General features: G+C 36.2%; 1 protein-coding gene across 1 annotated transcript in view; it reads left to right on the forward strand.

Moving 5' to 3' along the window:
* Nucleotides 1–16,531, forward strand: part of ZNF536 (zinc finger protein 536) — a gene marked incomplete at its 3' end in the record, with an annotated part of 201,361 nt that overhangs the window by 66,950 nt on the left and 117,880 nt on the right. Inside the window, exon 4 of the mRNA XM_084294944.1 lies at nucleotides 8,600–10,180. Coding sequence (XP_084151070.1) covers nucleotides 8,600–10,180 — 1,581 coding nt within the window. The remainder of the gene's footprint in view (nucleotides 1–8,599; nucleotides 10,181–16,531) is intronic.

Consider the following 16,531-nt stretch of genomic DNA (forward strand, 5'->3'; position numbering starts at 1 on the left):
CAGTGTCTGTGTAGTTTGCTATCACAGAAGCTTCTCAAAACAAAACAGCAACAACAACAATAACAAAATACCAAAAACTCATTTGAGTGCCAACACTGTAGAGGTTTCTTCTTATTTTCTAGTGCAATGATATTCACCCTTGAACAGCTTTAAGGGGATGAGAATAAGATATGATGTCTGCTTGTTGCCGTACGAAAAGAAAAGGGCATAATTATGTAAAATCAGAGTTTATCCTCTTTCTTGCTCTCAAAACAGTTGAAGGGTTAGTTTCTTAGCACAGCCATGACAGAAGAGAGGAAGAACTCTCAGGGCAAAATCTTCTAGAGCCTCATGGCTTAGAAAGGAAAGAAAGAATACCCCATAACCCTCCTAAATTACTTGTTTATATTGACTAGGGGATAGAGATGGGCTGTGTCGTCCTGCTTCTTCAAAACTACCAACTTCAACTCACAAAAACTCAGTGTGAAAAGAGACAGAAACAGGGAAGGTGTGTATGTGCCCCATGTGAATTTGGGAAGAGATTTTGTTAAAACACTGAAGCTATACCGATCAAAGTAAAAATTTGACCTTATGTCTAAAATTATAGTGAATATGGACTTTTGCAAAGCATGAAGAAAAATAAATTCATAAATAGATCTGCTATTTTTTTCGGAACCCAGCAAGAATAATAGTAACCCAAAAATATTTTATGGAAAACAAAAACAAAAAAAAAAAAAGAGAGAGAGAATGCAAAAATTCAAAGTATATCACATTAATGAAATAGAATATTTTAGGAAAGACAATTGAATGCTTTGGTGATTTTAGTTGCTTAGTTATGACCCCATACTTATACAATTCTCCAGGACTGAATATCTTTTGTATTCTGTTTCCAACCAGCCAGAGAATAGTGTCATTCTTCTTTTAATAATTTCAGAACAGTGTCTGTGATGGCGTTTGAAAAGGCATGAGGGTCCAGTGGTTAGGATATCTGTCTAGGAAAAGAAAAAACTGGATTCAGGTTGTAACTCACAGTAAAATGGGTGGACTAGCCACTTTGTGACTCAGCTTCCTGGTTATAAAATAATGGTAATAGAGCTGTGAAGGTTATAACACAGACAGCTCAGAGGTGCTTAGACTGAGAGAAGGAAAACTTTCTTATATAAAATATCTCAGACCAATAATATGCACATCTGGACTTTGCATTTTTCCCCTCTGCAGGCAGCAATGTAGGGTTCCATCATTCAAGGAGCTGAGTATCTTCTGTATGTTCTTGAGCATTCTCGATTCCCACCAAAACCAATTAGATGTGTTATTTTTATGTTATATGCCTGGAACTTTGGACAGCATAGAAACAGTTAAATGTAAATAATTAAAATTTGCTATGTTCTGCAATAGCATAAAAGTATGTTTGGCAAGCAACATACTACATAGGGGCTCTAGCACCTCTTGCACTTCACATTAGCATTCAGAAACTGCTGCAGATGTGGACCAGTTTGGGTTTGTGTGCTCAGTTATATTTACTGTATCAATGGCACAGTTAAATCCCTTGTATGATGAAAACAGAATAACGTGCATGAGCAAAGTATAGCCCTGAAAATGGTTTGGATTGTGCTAAACTGAAGAAACTTAAAACAGATATGGGTAGAAAGAAGCAGTTTAGCAAGGTTGTGTCCGTTATCTGAAGGTATGTTATGATATGGGTGATACACATTTTACAAGTATTACATGTATTATATTTACAGTGTTAACTGTAGTTTCCCTTGGAAATGTGACTAGCCAATTTCAAAACCTGCTTAGATTAACTGATAAAATACAGTAAAAATGGTGCAGTTTAAAATGAATTCAATTCACATTTTCTTCCTAAAAAAAGACTGCCTGTTGCCATTCTCTGAAGGCTCTTGTAGTGGGATGAGCAACATGAATAATTAAGGAAAATGGGTATGTGTGCTCCAAGAGAAGACAATTTTGGTATTGAACATCCTTTATTCTTACATTTCTAAGAAGAACTAAAAGGACTTTTCATTTCTGTAGATTTCTCCAGATTTCCCATCCTTAACATTGTACAGGAATGCTTTTTCTCCTGTGTTAATGACGTCCCAAACTTTTGTTGAAAATAATTGATTGAATTTAAATTTCCTTAAAAGTTTAAGAGGTAATGTTACAGTATAAATTTCCTACCAAACACTAAGTAGGGAAATATCCATTAGTGAAATTAACTACAGTTTCTAGGTAGCTAACAATGTGCAGTATACAGTAGGGCATGGCTAATGAACACTGCAGTGGGTGATATTTCATTATACAAATTAATGCTCACATTTTAATGGGAAAGTCACATAATGAATCTCAGCTTCAGTGACAGCAATTAGAGACACAGATTGTCCCCTTCTGGACAAGGCACTGTTTAGCAATAAGCAGCTGTGTAAAAAGTCTTCAGGTTTACAACATATATATATATATATATATATGCTTTGGGGGAATTAGCGTGCAGTTTATATTAATGTACTGAATCTTCCCTGCAAAGGAAAAACTGCATTTATCTCTCTGCATTTTAACTAAGTAAAGACATGTAAAAAGACTAAATAAATATTGTAGATGAGATATAAATAAATGATAATATTCAATTATAAAACTTTATACAAATTAAAATATTTTATCATAATACCTAGTGCACTATTTAAAAATCTTTAATAAACTGAGTGAAAAGCATCACAAGCCTGTCCTCTTAAAGGGTAGAAGTAGTTTAATCATATATAATAGAGAGAAATAGCTAGTAAAGGAAAGTAGTAAAGAAAAGAAGTTAACTAGTATTTCTGACAAACAGATTAATTGTGTGGTGAAACATGTGCAGGATCCAAAAATAATCCTACAGAACTTTTGATATTCCATTTGGTTTAAAAAGTGTGAAGTGAATGATTAGAATGATAAAAGAAATTACCATGTAAGAATAGGCATAATAATGAACTAATTAAACCATACAGCAATTCATTTCTAAAATATCTACTGCACAATGGATAAAATAGGTTATAAATAACTGTTTCAATGGTAAAATAAAAATGCTATAAAATGTTTTCAATATTTTCATTAAGCAGTATTCTCTGGAATTAAAAGATGTTTGATTTCATTTGCTTTGCATGAAAGAAAACTATAGCATGTTTAGAAATGTATAGGATCCAACTGAGACACACGTTGTCCCCGAGTATCCATCAAAACCCTGTTACTGCCTGCTGGAGCATTAGGTATGGGGTTCCTGAATTGATGCATGGACCTCACTGTGCTGAGGAGCGGAGAGGCACAGCCCACAGGCAAACTCCATGAGAAATCTGTTTTTTAAAAAAGGTGGGAGGGCATTCAGTGGGGAACGGATGTGCAGAGTGCATTACAGATTTTTAAAAAGCTGCATGTTAAGTATAAAAAATGAACAAATAAGCTCACAGTAGTAAATATAAATCAACAGTTAAGAAGTACAGAGATTTTGGTAAGGGGAACTAAAAGAAACAGTAAAGATATGTACGCGGATATTAGGGTTACAGAGTACAAGGTAACGTCTGTAGATCTTGCAGGTTTAACACTTGGTATCTTGCTAGTAATGGCCAATATGTGTAAAAAAATTATTATGGTAGGGAAGACTAAATACTCTTCTGCTCTGTTCTCAGAAATAAGCATGATGGGCTTTTATAAGTATTTTCCAGTGATGCAGTTCTGCCATTAAGTAGTGAGGCTGTTACACTGTAGCCCACTAAATTTTAATATTTTTTAGAATGAATTAGACTGGATAACTTGCATATAAAGTCTTAAAAACCCTTGCTGAAGAGCTCTCCAAACCATTAAAATTCATTTAGGAAAAAAAAAAAAAAAAAAAAAAAAGCTTCAGCTATTCTAGTTTTTCCAAACCCAAAGAATAGTAAGACCTTGAAATTATAAATGGACTACCCATTGATGTAAGTTTTAGGTAAAATTACAGAATTAATTTGGTAAATAATTAAGAAATGGTAACATAGTTAATGCCAGTCAATTTCATTTTATGAAAGTAAGTTTTATCAAGTTTCTCAAGTTTCTCTCAAGGCTTGTGAAAATAACTTGTTCTATGTGACATTGCCCCCAAACCAACAGTATACACAGGAAAAGTTGTACATAATCTGGCAGTTCCACAGCAGCGCTTTCAGCTCAGTCTATTTGGTATTTCATTGTTATTTGGAAGAGTATCAAATCACTGTTGATAAAATTTACCAATGGCACAAAAATGGTAAAATGCTAAAAATCACGGGGAGGGACTGATTAGTTGCATAGTCAAGTGGGCTCTTTTCAACAATATGAATTTTAAATCAGCAAACTCTAAAAGAACAAATACTAGAGGTGTTGATGAACTGGGCCTAGTATTATGGCAGAAAAGCAACAGAAAGGAAGCTGTTAGCTGATTGCTGTAGCTATGGATATGAACAGTTTTTCTATGAGAATAATATCAAGTTGAAATTTCATTAAGACTTCAGCGGGAACCCATAATTTAAAAGGACATAGAAAAAATTGGGAAGGGTGTTCTACTCCAGAGCAAGAGAAGGTGGAGAGGTGAGTGCAAGTCCCTTCCTCTGCGAATGGATTGTTGATTAAAAAATCTGGTTAGTGTGGTATGGAAAAAATGTAGTGAGGTTCAGTACAGGAAACAGACTTAGGACAAATTCAAACTAGAAATGAGGCACACATTTTGAATAGCGAAAATAATTAACATGTCAAATAGTTTACATAAGGACACGTTGGATTCTTCTTCATTGCTGTGGTTGAAACAGAACACATTTAAACTAAGACAAGTATGTTTTGTGTCAAATTGTAGTTCTGACTTTGATGCAGGACTTACCATGTGAGCATCTTTGGCCTGTCTTGAACAGCAGATCAGACTAGACGATCATAATTGTCCCTTCTGGCCTTAAACTGTGTAAATTTATTTGTAATCTGGTTGTGGTCTCCCAGCATAGATAATTCCTATGACTAGTATGATCAGATTGCATTTTGAGAAGGACTAGTAGTAGGTTATACATCCTCACTGTTTATGCAACCTACTATACAAATAGACCTGTTTCTACCGGGCAACATGTCTGTTTCCAGTTATCTACCAAGTTTTTGTTCAGATTTTACAAGCAACATTGAATTTTATTGTTTTATTGTATCCTGATATAAAATAGTTTTTGTGAGATGTCTTGTGTCTTGTAAAATCAGATTGGTAGATAGATCAGAACTGTGATTATGTTGCCTAGATAAATTGCTCTCTACAAGATGCTTTTTTTATTGTACATACTGGGATATTCACTCTTTCTACTCCACTCTGAAAGGGTTTGCAGGGGTGAAAACAGGACCGGAGAATTAGCAAGATTGGGATAGTCATTGTCTTTGTGAACAATGAAAAATGACTCTAAGATACGAAATGCAGAAAATTATTTTGAAAAAATCATGTTCCCTCACTCATACATGGCAACCTTAATTTATGTGAACTGATATTAAGTGTTAAATAACTCATCCAGATGCTGCTGTTGGCAATATAACCTGGGTAATCATTACACTAGGATGAATTCTCTGAAACCTTTCTTCCAAGTGTGAGATAAAAACAGGTTATCGTTATCTTCTGGCAGGAAGTGTGCCCTTGCTCTCTTACTCCTTTCGTATTCTTTGAACATACACAATTTATCATACCATCTCAGTCAGTGTCTTATTTCAGTCCAGTGTGTATGGCGTTTGTGGCAAGCTGTGTCCAGATCTCTTCTGCTAACAGAAAGCTCACTCAGCGGAGAGGCCTTCAAAAGGAAAATGCAATGACTTCAGGGCTCTGCAATTCAAAATAAGAGTATGTTGCTGTACCCAGTACTTTAGACCGAAGGTACTTCACTAGTGCAAAATATTACCAGTTAGCATATTTTAACTCACTTATACCTGCTTTTAAATACTTATTCCTTTGAACACCTTCTGCATGATTTTAGCAACATTAGAGCAGTTTATATTACAAAATTCTCTTTCACCCATAAGTTTGTTATCCTGCAGTTGACATAGTGCCTGCAATACTGGGACACTTATTGATGGTGTCACTTAATGTGCTATGCAAACACACACTGAACTATCATTACAATAAAAGGAAGTGATCAATACAGTTGTGTTAAAGATTTTTGTAAAGGCACAGGGGATGTTGTGGAAGGGCTTTTCAAGAGTAGTGAAAACTCAAAAGTGAGAGCATTTAACCTTATAAAGTCTGCTGTTTTTCACCAGTCTGATTACTTAGACAATACTTGAAGTATCTCCGTTGTGTCAGAGGCTTTTAGTGACAGTTGTGTAATTGACAGTAACTGGAGGACAAACTTAAAAATCATGGAAAACAGCTCAAAAATACTGCAGCACGTGCATGTTGTAGAAACAGCGTTAATATTTGTCCACGTTCTGACTGACAGCACAGCTGTCAGGGTTTACACAGTCCCAAACAACCCTGCAGAAATGCAAACAAATCGACAGCCAAGGTCTTCTGTCCCCTTATCCCTACCCTGAAATGCCTGCGATGGGACTGGGGGGGGTGTGCGTATGTACGCACATGCACATGTGTGCAGACTTCCACCTGAGGACAGAGAAGCCCAAGCAGACAAGATGCATCTCAAGGTCCATAGGAACGGTTTGCCTGTGCATGACTCCCACTGAATGCATATGTACTTCTTGGTGGTAGAGCACCAGAACTTAATCAGGTGATTGTGAAAGACTCAGAAGTTGCACTGAAATGTTTAAACCTGATTTCTTCCCTTAAACTATGTGGACCCAGGCCTAAAGCATGCACATTGTTCATTCCTACCTCTTCCTCTGCTGAACACCTATTGTTCGAGATGCTGTGCTTTCCTTCTCGAAAAAAGTCAATTAACATGGTTGATGTAAAGCTCTCACATCTCATCATTTAGCTTTAGGATTACACATGGATTTAGGATTTCCACTCCTTAGCCCTGTCCACACTTTAGCCCTGTCTGAGTTACAGCATGTATCCACCTACTGTTCCACGTATCCAGTCAATAAGCCTTCCTGGTCAGTTCGAGTGGACTTGTGTTGCATCTCATTAGTAAGTTTCTGTGATCAGCAAGAGAAGCAGCTTCCCAAGTCTTTGCCGACTTTCAACTGAGCCTGCAGCTTAAACAAATCAGAAAGTTTGAAAGCCTTTCAATTTTGTTTTAATCAGATTTTGAGGATATTTGAAAAGGGGTGACTTTCCAGATGGTTCGGTAAAGTACATAATATTATACAGTGTTTTTTTGTTTGTTTGTTTTTCTTGTTTGCCTATGGAAGAAGTTTTTGAAACAAATTTTTTCCATTACAGCATTTGGAAGAGGTTGGCCATTGTCTTTTGGGCCACTTAGGAGAAAAAGCTATGTAGAGAAAACAGTTTCTTCTTGTTGTTGAGCTCCCTGATAGCACTAATTGTCAGTATTGACAGCTTGCAGGTTTTTCACATTTCTGTCTCTTTTTGTGAGTATTTCTATACTTCTTCCTTTAAAATGAGCTCTGTATTCCTAACAGGTGCTCTGCAAAAATTTAGATGTATGTTTGCTTAGACATACATTCTTTTTGGATATATGTGTGAATATTTATTATGCACGTAATATCTGCTGCCTCTTTTAAAGTATAGGACAAACAATAAAAGTTTGTACAGGACTAAAATACATACTTAATTCATGAACATCAACTTATATGTTTTAAAACTCTATTCGAGCTAATCCTAGGAAAGCACTTCTGATAGGTAAATTTTACTACTTGAACATTAGAATTGCCATTAGCACAAATTTAAAAGGCTGCAAAAGCCAGTAGATAATGCTAATTTAAAATAAAGAAACTAAGTATATTTTGTACTTTTTATTACTTGATTTTTCATTTTATTGACTACTTTTTATTTTAACTATATGTTCTTACATGTTGCAATCATAATGTAGTATAATGATATTAATATTTTATAGAATCTGTATTTATAGTTCTTTATTTAGAAACAATGCAGTAGGTCTGCAGATCTTTGAATCCTTCTGGAATGGTGCCCTCCAAATAATGATAAATTACTTGTGCAGTATGCCATTTGCTAATTATATCCATGATTTACTGCAGAGCAAGACTTAAATCATTCATTTCAGTCTTGCATAACAGTGCCATAAAATTTTTAGGTTTAAAAATGGTTTCCATGTGTATAATTTAAACAAATTTTAGAGCAATTGTATACACAAAATATTGCAACCATCCATTTGTTACATTCTTTGTCTCTCTTTTTTTTAAACTTGTACTTTTAATGATTACTGTGGTTGAAATTGTTATGCTTCATTTTCATAATCATAGCTTTTAATTCTACTACAGTTTTCTACATGTTAGATTAAGAAAAAGATGGCTAATTGTGTGTAGATACCATGTCATTCCTGAATAGCCCCACATTCTGGAAACCCATTTTAGAAATATTCAGTTTATGAATTAGTCTTCAATTAAAGGCGTTTCTTTTTAAAAAATGAATTATTAGCTGTAAGATCTTCCTGTTTTCATGCAGCTAATGTTGATTTTTTTTCTTCACTCATCCATACACCAAAGTGCAGTTAACTCCCTTCTCTTGTATTTCTCTTTTTATGCATACACATAGGTGAGAAGCCTTACAAGTGTCCACATTGTGATTATGCTGGTACTCAGTCTGCATCCCTCAAGTACCATTTGGAAAGGCACCATCGGGAGCGACAGAATGGAGCAGGACCACTCTCTGGGCAGGCTGCAAATCAAGAACACAAAGAAGAGACATCAAGTAAAAGTTCCATGTTTATTAGACCAGATATACTGAGAGGAACCTTCAAGGGGCTTCCTGGTATCGACTTCCGAAGTGGCATGGTCTCACAGCAGTGGACGTCAGGAATGCTGTCTTCTGGAGATCAGCAAGGACAAGCAGCTGGTATGTCATCTGAGGTATCTTCAGACAATATGAAGGGTTCAGACATATCTTCCAAAGGAACACACTTCTCTGAACTTGGCCGTGCTTACCAGAACATGGTTGGGAATGGTGTGAACTTTCAAGGGTCTTTGCAAGCTTTCATGGACAGCTTTGTCTTAAGTTCTTTGAAGAAAGAAAAAGAAATGAAGGATAAAGCTCTGTCAGATCCACTTTCAGCAAAAGCTCTGGGTTCAGATGGAGGTGAGGAAAAGATCAGTAGCAAGTCCTCACAGCGAAAAACAGAAAAGTCACAATATGAACCTCTTGACTTATCCGTAAGACCAGATGCAGCCTCCCTCCCAGGTTCATCTGTTACCGTGCAAGACAATATTGCTTGGCATGGCTGCTTATTTTGCTCCTTTACAACTTCATCTATGGAACTAATGGCTCTGCACCTCCAGGCCAATCACTTGGGCAAGGCTAAACGTAAAGACAACATCATAGGGAACAACAAAGACCAATCTAGAGAAGCTTCAGCCTCAGTTAATAAAGTGAGCTTGCTCCCCTCTTCCGTACAGTCCAACAAAGAGGCAGTAGTTTCAAACATACTTAGCCAGCTGGACTCAGCTTCTGAGAAAATGACCCAAGGACAAAATAAAGAGACCCTGGGAGAGCAAAAGAGTACTGCCTGGCCCAGCCACATGGAATCCACTTTTTGTAATTTTACAACAGACTTCTATAAGCAGTTTGGTGTTTATCCTGGTGTTATTGGCATGGGAACACAAAATTCTTGCACCCGTAATGAATCTGAAATAAAACCACAACCCGAAGATGACCCAAATATTCTTCTCTCTGACTCTGTAAATAAAAGTGCTACTGATGACCTTTCTGACATAGCTTCATCTGAGGATATGGAGTCTTCCAAGGAAGAAAACATTGAAGATGAGGACATTGAAACAGAACCAGATATTATGAATAAGCAGTTGTCTGCCCTAAACAAGGAAAGCAGCGAAGGAGGTGACAATATACAAAGTATGGTCACCTCACAACCAGCACAAGGGCTCGTATCACCACTGCCACAAGCACCAGAAAAGCAGTGGCACAGTCAGAATCTTCTATCCTCCCATGAAACTGCACAAGGAATGATGAAAGCTGAACAAGTTCAGGGTCCACAGGTCCTGGAGAAGCAGATGAACATGTTGTCAGTCCTAAGAGCTTACAGCTCTGATGGCTTAGCAGCCTTTAATGGACTTGCAAGTAGCACAGCAACTAGTGGATGTATCAAGAGACCTGACTTGTGTGGTAAGTTTTAGACCTTCTTTTAGACCATTTCAGAAAACACTTGTGCAGAATCATGAAGCTGCTCTTTAAATATACTTAGTCATGTTTGTTAGTAATACATTTTTTTAAATGTTAAACCCTGTGGGCCAAATTCTAGTCTTCTATGTGGTCTACTCCATTGAAATCAACAGTGCTGCATGCATATACTTATACAGAGTTTTAGAAAGAACTTGCTTTTAATCTAGTGTAGCAGCAATATAGACTATCTGTGCTAGTGGCATCTGAAGGGGATATTTACTGCTTTAGCATACTCAAAGGAGGAGAACGTTTTTAAAAATTCACATGGTAACTTGCAAACTTTTCAGTATTTTGATATTAGTAAGAACCCAAGAAAAACACTGGATGCTTTACTCGCTCTTTCTCTCTCTCTCTCTCTCTCTCTCTCATTCTGTTCTCTTATTTGAGCTGCATTCCATTTCCATGATATTCATTAAATCATAGGCCGAGTAGATGGAATGCATCTACCTGTAGTGAAGAGGTGTTCTTTTCCTCCCTCACACCTTTTTTTTTAATTTTATTTTTCTAATTTGTTTCAATGGCACACATATAGTAGTTGCCTTTGACCATTTTCACTATCCTAACTAGAGGTTGTACAAGTTGTGATTTGCCTAATTAAGAGTATGCCTTCACGTAATTAAAACAACAACAACCCAAACAAACCCACTATTTTACCTTTACTAGTATCTGATTTAGAAAATCGCAGATTTACTTCCTCATATCACATATCACATTTGACAAAAAAAAAAAAAAAAAAAAAAAAGTTAAATCTATTTGGAACAAGTGAGATTGAGGATTTTTCAATTTATCTCCAATTTTGTAAGAAAAGTTTTTGCTTGAAAGAGATTTTAGAATGTAAATCCTTTGAAAAACAGTATCACTTTAAAAAGCAGAGTCAGCACAGGACAGAAAAACTTCAATAATGCTCATCTCACTTAACCTTCAAACTAATCACAAAAAACTCATTGTCAGAGCTGAATAATGTAAAAAAAGGAAATGAAAAGAAAAAAAAAAAAGAAAAAAAAAGAAAAAAAAAAAGAAAAGATAATGTGATCAATAGTTATAAAGCCTGACAATTTAAAATGAAACCCTAAATCTGCAAACACTTAAGAGTGGTTACCCTGGTTAACTTAAGGTTAGTCAGAGCTTTGTTTAACTTTATTAGGAAAGTATATGTGCTTACAGCTTTTTACAGCAGCTCCTTCAGGCCCCTTTCTGCTTTTTCTAGTGCATTAGTTGGTCTGAGAAAAAAAGAAAAAATTCTCCCAACAAAGTTTATCTTGCTTATATTCTTGGAGCATTTTACTTTCACAGTATTGTCACTACTTAAACTGAATCACAAGCCTAAGTATTTGCATGGCTGAACTTGTAATTCCTGTGTCTCAGTTCACTAATAAACAGTTAAGAGAGTTGGAAATATTTCCAGATTCTTCAAAATCAGTAGTTAGATTTCTGATATTTGAAAATAGTTGATACTTAATTTCAGTTATCAGCCGGTAAATTACTACTTGGATTTTTTTCTCTATATTTGAGGATTACAATCAATCAGTTACAGAAAAATGTAGCAAAGAATCTAAAGAAACAACAACAACAACAACAAAAAAAAAACACATTGAAAACTAAGATTAGTTGTTATGTACAAAATATCTTTACCCATCTTCCCAGACATAAGATTTTTAAAACAATGAAAAAAACCTCCAACATTATTATTGAAATGAGGTCATGTTACTTGCATTAGTTTTTTGTTTCATCTTCCAGTCAATTCAACAAACATTTTATGATGGCTTGAGTTTATGTGATTTTAAAGACCATATCCCTTTCACAAGCGCTGCCCAGTGATAATGCATTTGACTTGAAGTATGAAGGAAAAAAAAAAAAAAAAGCAACAGAAGCTTGTCTGTTCTACTTTTTAAGCCATTTTTAAATGGAAAATGCAGTGCAAGTCCTCCTTTCTCCCCCCTCCAAAAATAGCTTTTTAAAATTCTTAGTGACATTCTATTGAGTATTTGAGGAATATAAGTATTAAGGTTGAGTATTTAAATACATAATTTCATTTTTCTTGATATCTCACAGCAAAAATAGATGAATATGAACAATCCCCATGTCAGCAGTTCTCATTTATTTCACTCATTTAGACACCAACCTCTTGAAAGTAGTGTTTTTGGGGAGTTTTCATTTTCTCAGTGACATTTTGTGCCATGAAATAACACTCCATCTGTGCATGTTAGTGTGGGGAATCTCACCTGATGTTTCTGCACTTGCAGATTAGCCAGCAGGAGCACTCTGCTAATCTGTTAGCCTTCCTTCCCTTTGCATAGAGCCCATGTCCTGAGTCTTGGTTCCTTTTGTCTCTCCTACTCAGAGAGATCAGGAAGCCTGAGACCCATCTCCAACACCCAATTCCAGGGCAAGATTCTTGTGTCCATTTGTATTTTGGGAGACACTCTGCATTTGCCTTTCTTTTTGCAAATAGTGATGGGTGGGTGTTCATATCTCAAGAGAGAGTACTGATACACTTGATACACTCCTTGCACAGCAAGGCATGGTGCTCTTTTCACAGTCAGAATATAGTTGAAATAAAATTGAGACATCTCAGTTTCAGTTAGCTGTGATTGCATCTTTGATTGGCCACACTAATTTTGATAAACTTCTGGCTGCATTAAAAAAAACTGGGATTTTCAGTGATCCATGTTGATCATTTATAGCTGGCAGATTTTACCTTAAGGTACTAGGTCAGGTTTTAAGCCCATATTCTGGTATAAGAGGCTTTGATTTCTAGAGGACAATTCCACCAATATATATTGGTATTTTGGAAAGTCACCACACATAAGGGAAGTAGTCCTCAGTTTCCCCATATGTAGAATGAGAGAGACTGACGATGTACATATAATTCATTTATGCTCCTATCATGCTTCAGGCTGTAGGGATGAAAGGCACAATTAGGAAAGAAAGTACTATAATTACTTTATAATACAGAAGTTTCCATGTCAAAATGCTGCTGAGAAAAATCACTTTTTTTTTCTTTTTGTAATAATTCTGCTTTACACATCTAGCAGAATAGGAAAGAACAGAAGGAAAGGAGAAAGTATAATTGATGAATTTTTAGTTACTCCTGACCTTTTCTAACTTAACTGTAGTTGGTTCCAGAGTCTTAAGTGACTAAGAGCCAATCTTGTTCATTTTTGCTACCACACACTTGTCTAAGGCCAGGGAACACCTCTCATGCTGCTTGGCAGCCAGCAGCCCAGAGCGGAGAGGAAGTCCAGGGTGCTGGCTCCATGGCCTGGTAGCTGCGTTAAGCATCTATGCAGTCTCCTTTCAGTCACTTGCTCACTTGAAAAGTAATACTTGGAATTTATAGACCTATTTTATATTTAAGTTTTAGAAGATGTTTTCCATTTCTGCTCTTCTCTTTCTCTGCCTGTCTTCCATTATACATGTACCTGTATCACAGTACTGTTCTACCTTCTGTTCCGAGTCCCTAATTTACACAATTTGCACAGCATCTATATATGACAAGACTCTTTTTTCTATCTCTCCTTCTCTTTAAGTCTTCCTGCTTTGCGGCTAAGATGGTAAAATATCCCTACTTGCATTTTCTGCTTGAGATGTACCTAGGCTTTCAAAGAACAGCTGGTGGACTACAGAAATACTGGCCAGAGATGGTTCTGGTCATTAGCTGGTTGCTTAATGGGTTAGTGCTATTGAACCCACTTGTAACGATGACCAAAAGTGTTAGTTCCATGTTGTCTCTATAAATCTCATTTGCTTCCATTCATGCTTGCTTTCCTCTGCAATTAGTGCTGTTTTCTCCTGCATAGGTTCCACCCCATGATCATTTATTTCACTGTATGAAAATAGGGCAGGGCCCTTCTCATGTATGGCAGCAGCTTTGAAGTTCTTCTCCTGCAAAGCACTGAGCACTTTCTGTTTCCTTTGAGTAGAAAGTGTTCAGCATTGCACAGAATTATTAAAACGTTCAGCATTGTAACTTTCTGAAATACCTTCCAAATGTGGAACTGTAGCACAGACAAGAGGGCGGGGCAAGAGAAAGATCGATTGTGGCAGATTATTACAGCTTTATTAACACATAATAGTAGTGCTCTACCCCAATGTTTAAATAGTGAATTTACTCATTGTAAATTGCTTCTTGCCACAGGTGTTAAAACCAAAAAGATTATAATGGTAACCCCTTCAAAACTACCACCAACATATAAAACACAAAAAAAAAGATTTTTAATTGTTTGTGGTGACTTCACCCTATCACAGCTCTTTTAAATTATAAACTCCATGTTAAACAGAAGCAAAAGGCCCCAAATATCCAAGCAGTAGGACAGCTATGAGGTAACAAAAAATCAGCAAACTGCAGTACACGTAACCATTTAAAGCACCCCCTAATACAGTTAAGCAAGCCAATATTTTGCCCGAATCTGCCATTGAAGGAACAACCAGAATATTATTCTCCTTCAAGGCAAATTGATATGTTATTGAAGTTTTGCTGCAGACCTTTCTTTACCTAGCATGGTGACTGTGCAGAAGTTTCATCAGTCTCAGCACAGGGACTGCTCCTGGTGTTCCTGGTGCCACCAGGGGATCGGCGCCTCAGCCTTATGCCGGGGCTGCAGACGCACTTCTGGATGTCGCAGTGCCTTTTGTATGGCAATATCAAACCAAACTCATATGGCTTGCTTCCTTTTTTTAATTAACTGGGAATGCCAGTGATCCAGTGAAGTTTGTGTTACTGGATAAAAGGGCTGGTCTGTGAATAGCATTGTATTTGCCAAATGGTTTGCTAGTCATTTCAGTACAAACAAATGGATGGTGTCTGTAAGTCTGCAAACACTGTTGACATTTAGCCTTGTTTATGTTACTTTCCTTTTGCTGCATATTTTTGGCTAGAAAAGATACTGTCTGAATCAACATTGACTTCCTAAGCAGAAGCTAAGGACCCAAGCTTGCATCCCTCATTCCCGATGAGTGGGACTACTTACATGACTAAGGATTGCAGAATCAGGTCCTATGTTTATTTGACTTTAAATTTCATTGCTACATTCATGTAATTTAATTTCGTTGTATTTTGTTGTATCGCAAATCAGTCTGGTGATAAGTTTGGTATCACCATTTTGTTTACTGTTGAAAACTTATTTCTTACCATTTTTCATACTGTGGTGTAACATTCCCATTCCGTTCATGTTTCTGGAAGTTAACCCCTAAAATATGTGATACAGCTGAGTGCTGAGTACCTTCTATTCCCAGTGAAACTGGAGGCATTCAGTCCCTCCCAGAACCAGATCTGAAAGGGGGATTGTGTTTGCAAAAGGAGGCCTTGGTATGTGTCTTGATTTCAGACATCAGTGGCCAGCCACATCAGGGCAAATCCCTAGCACAGAAAGGCTTTTCTTTTCTTTGCAGAGACAAAATAATGATGTAAGCTTAGAGCTGTATGATTTTGCTCTAAGTTTCATCTCCCAAACAATATATTCTTATTGTTTTTGTCATATCCAGGTCAAATTTAAAATATAATTTAGGACTGGGCAAAGGTATAGAGATGTTTCCAGATCTTTCCAAAGTAAGACAATGCTCTGGTTTGTGTTTCAGTTCAGGAACATATATTCTTGTCTGAGGTATAGTATTTCCTATAACTACTCATAAACAGAAACAATTTAAATATCCTTGTAAGTCAAAACTAAGTGTATAATTAATACCTATTATGAGGCCAATTTTAAACAATTAATTTGACAGCAATTATAATTTTATGTCACAGGCTTTCAGAAATAAATAACCAAATTTGTAATTTAAGGAACTTAGAATATCTTTAGGCTAAGATGATTTTGTTATGCATAGTATTGCATATTTGGGATTTCTGGGGGTTTCTCCCACATATCTACATACTTGTAGTATCAGGGATAAGTAATTACCTGAGGCTTATTAATTGTTTCAGCAAAGAAAAAAATATATACCTTAAGTGTATGCATTGATATATGTATACACAATACATCCACAATATATAACAAACCATCATAGTAGTACAAAAATAAAGGTCCTGAATATGTTATGTTATTTATGTGTTTGGCAAGCTTAGGGAACGGACTTTAGTATGAGTGAAAATTCTCTTAACATTTTTAAGGTTATTTATTGTCATTTCTATTTGAGTTTTTAATGGTCCTGTATTTTATAATGCTTTAGCAGGAAAAAATACTGTAGTTACCTTTTTTCATATTCTTTAAGCAATATTTCTAGCTTAATATATTGTGCCAGGTTTTCCAATATTAACCAAGAAAGACAGTAAAATTCAATGAACAGCACTCTGACATC

Source organism: Netta rufina (genome assembly GCF_964035555.1).
Source record: "Netta rufina genome assembly, chromosome: 13".
In the NCBI taxonomy this organism is placed as follows: Eukaryota; Metazoa; Chordata; class Aves; order Anseriformes; family Anatidae; genus Netta; species Netta rufina.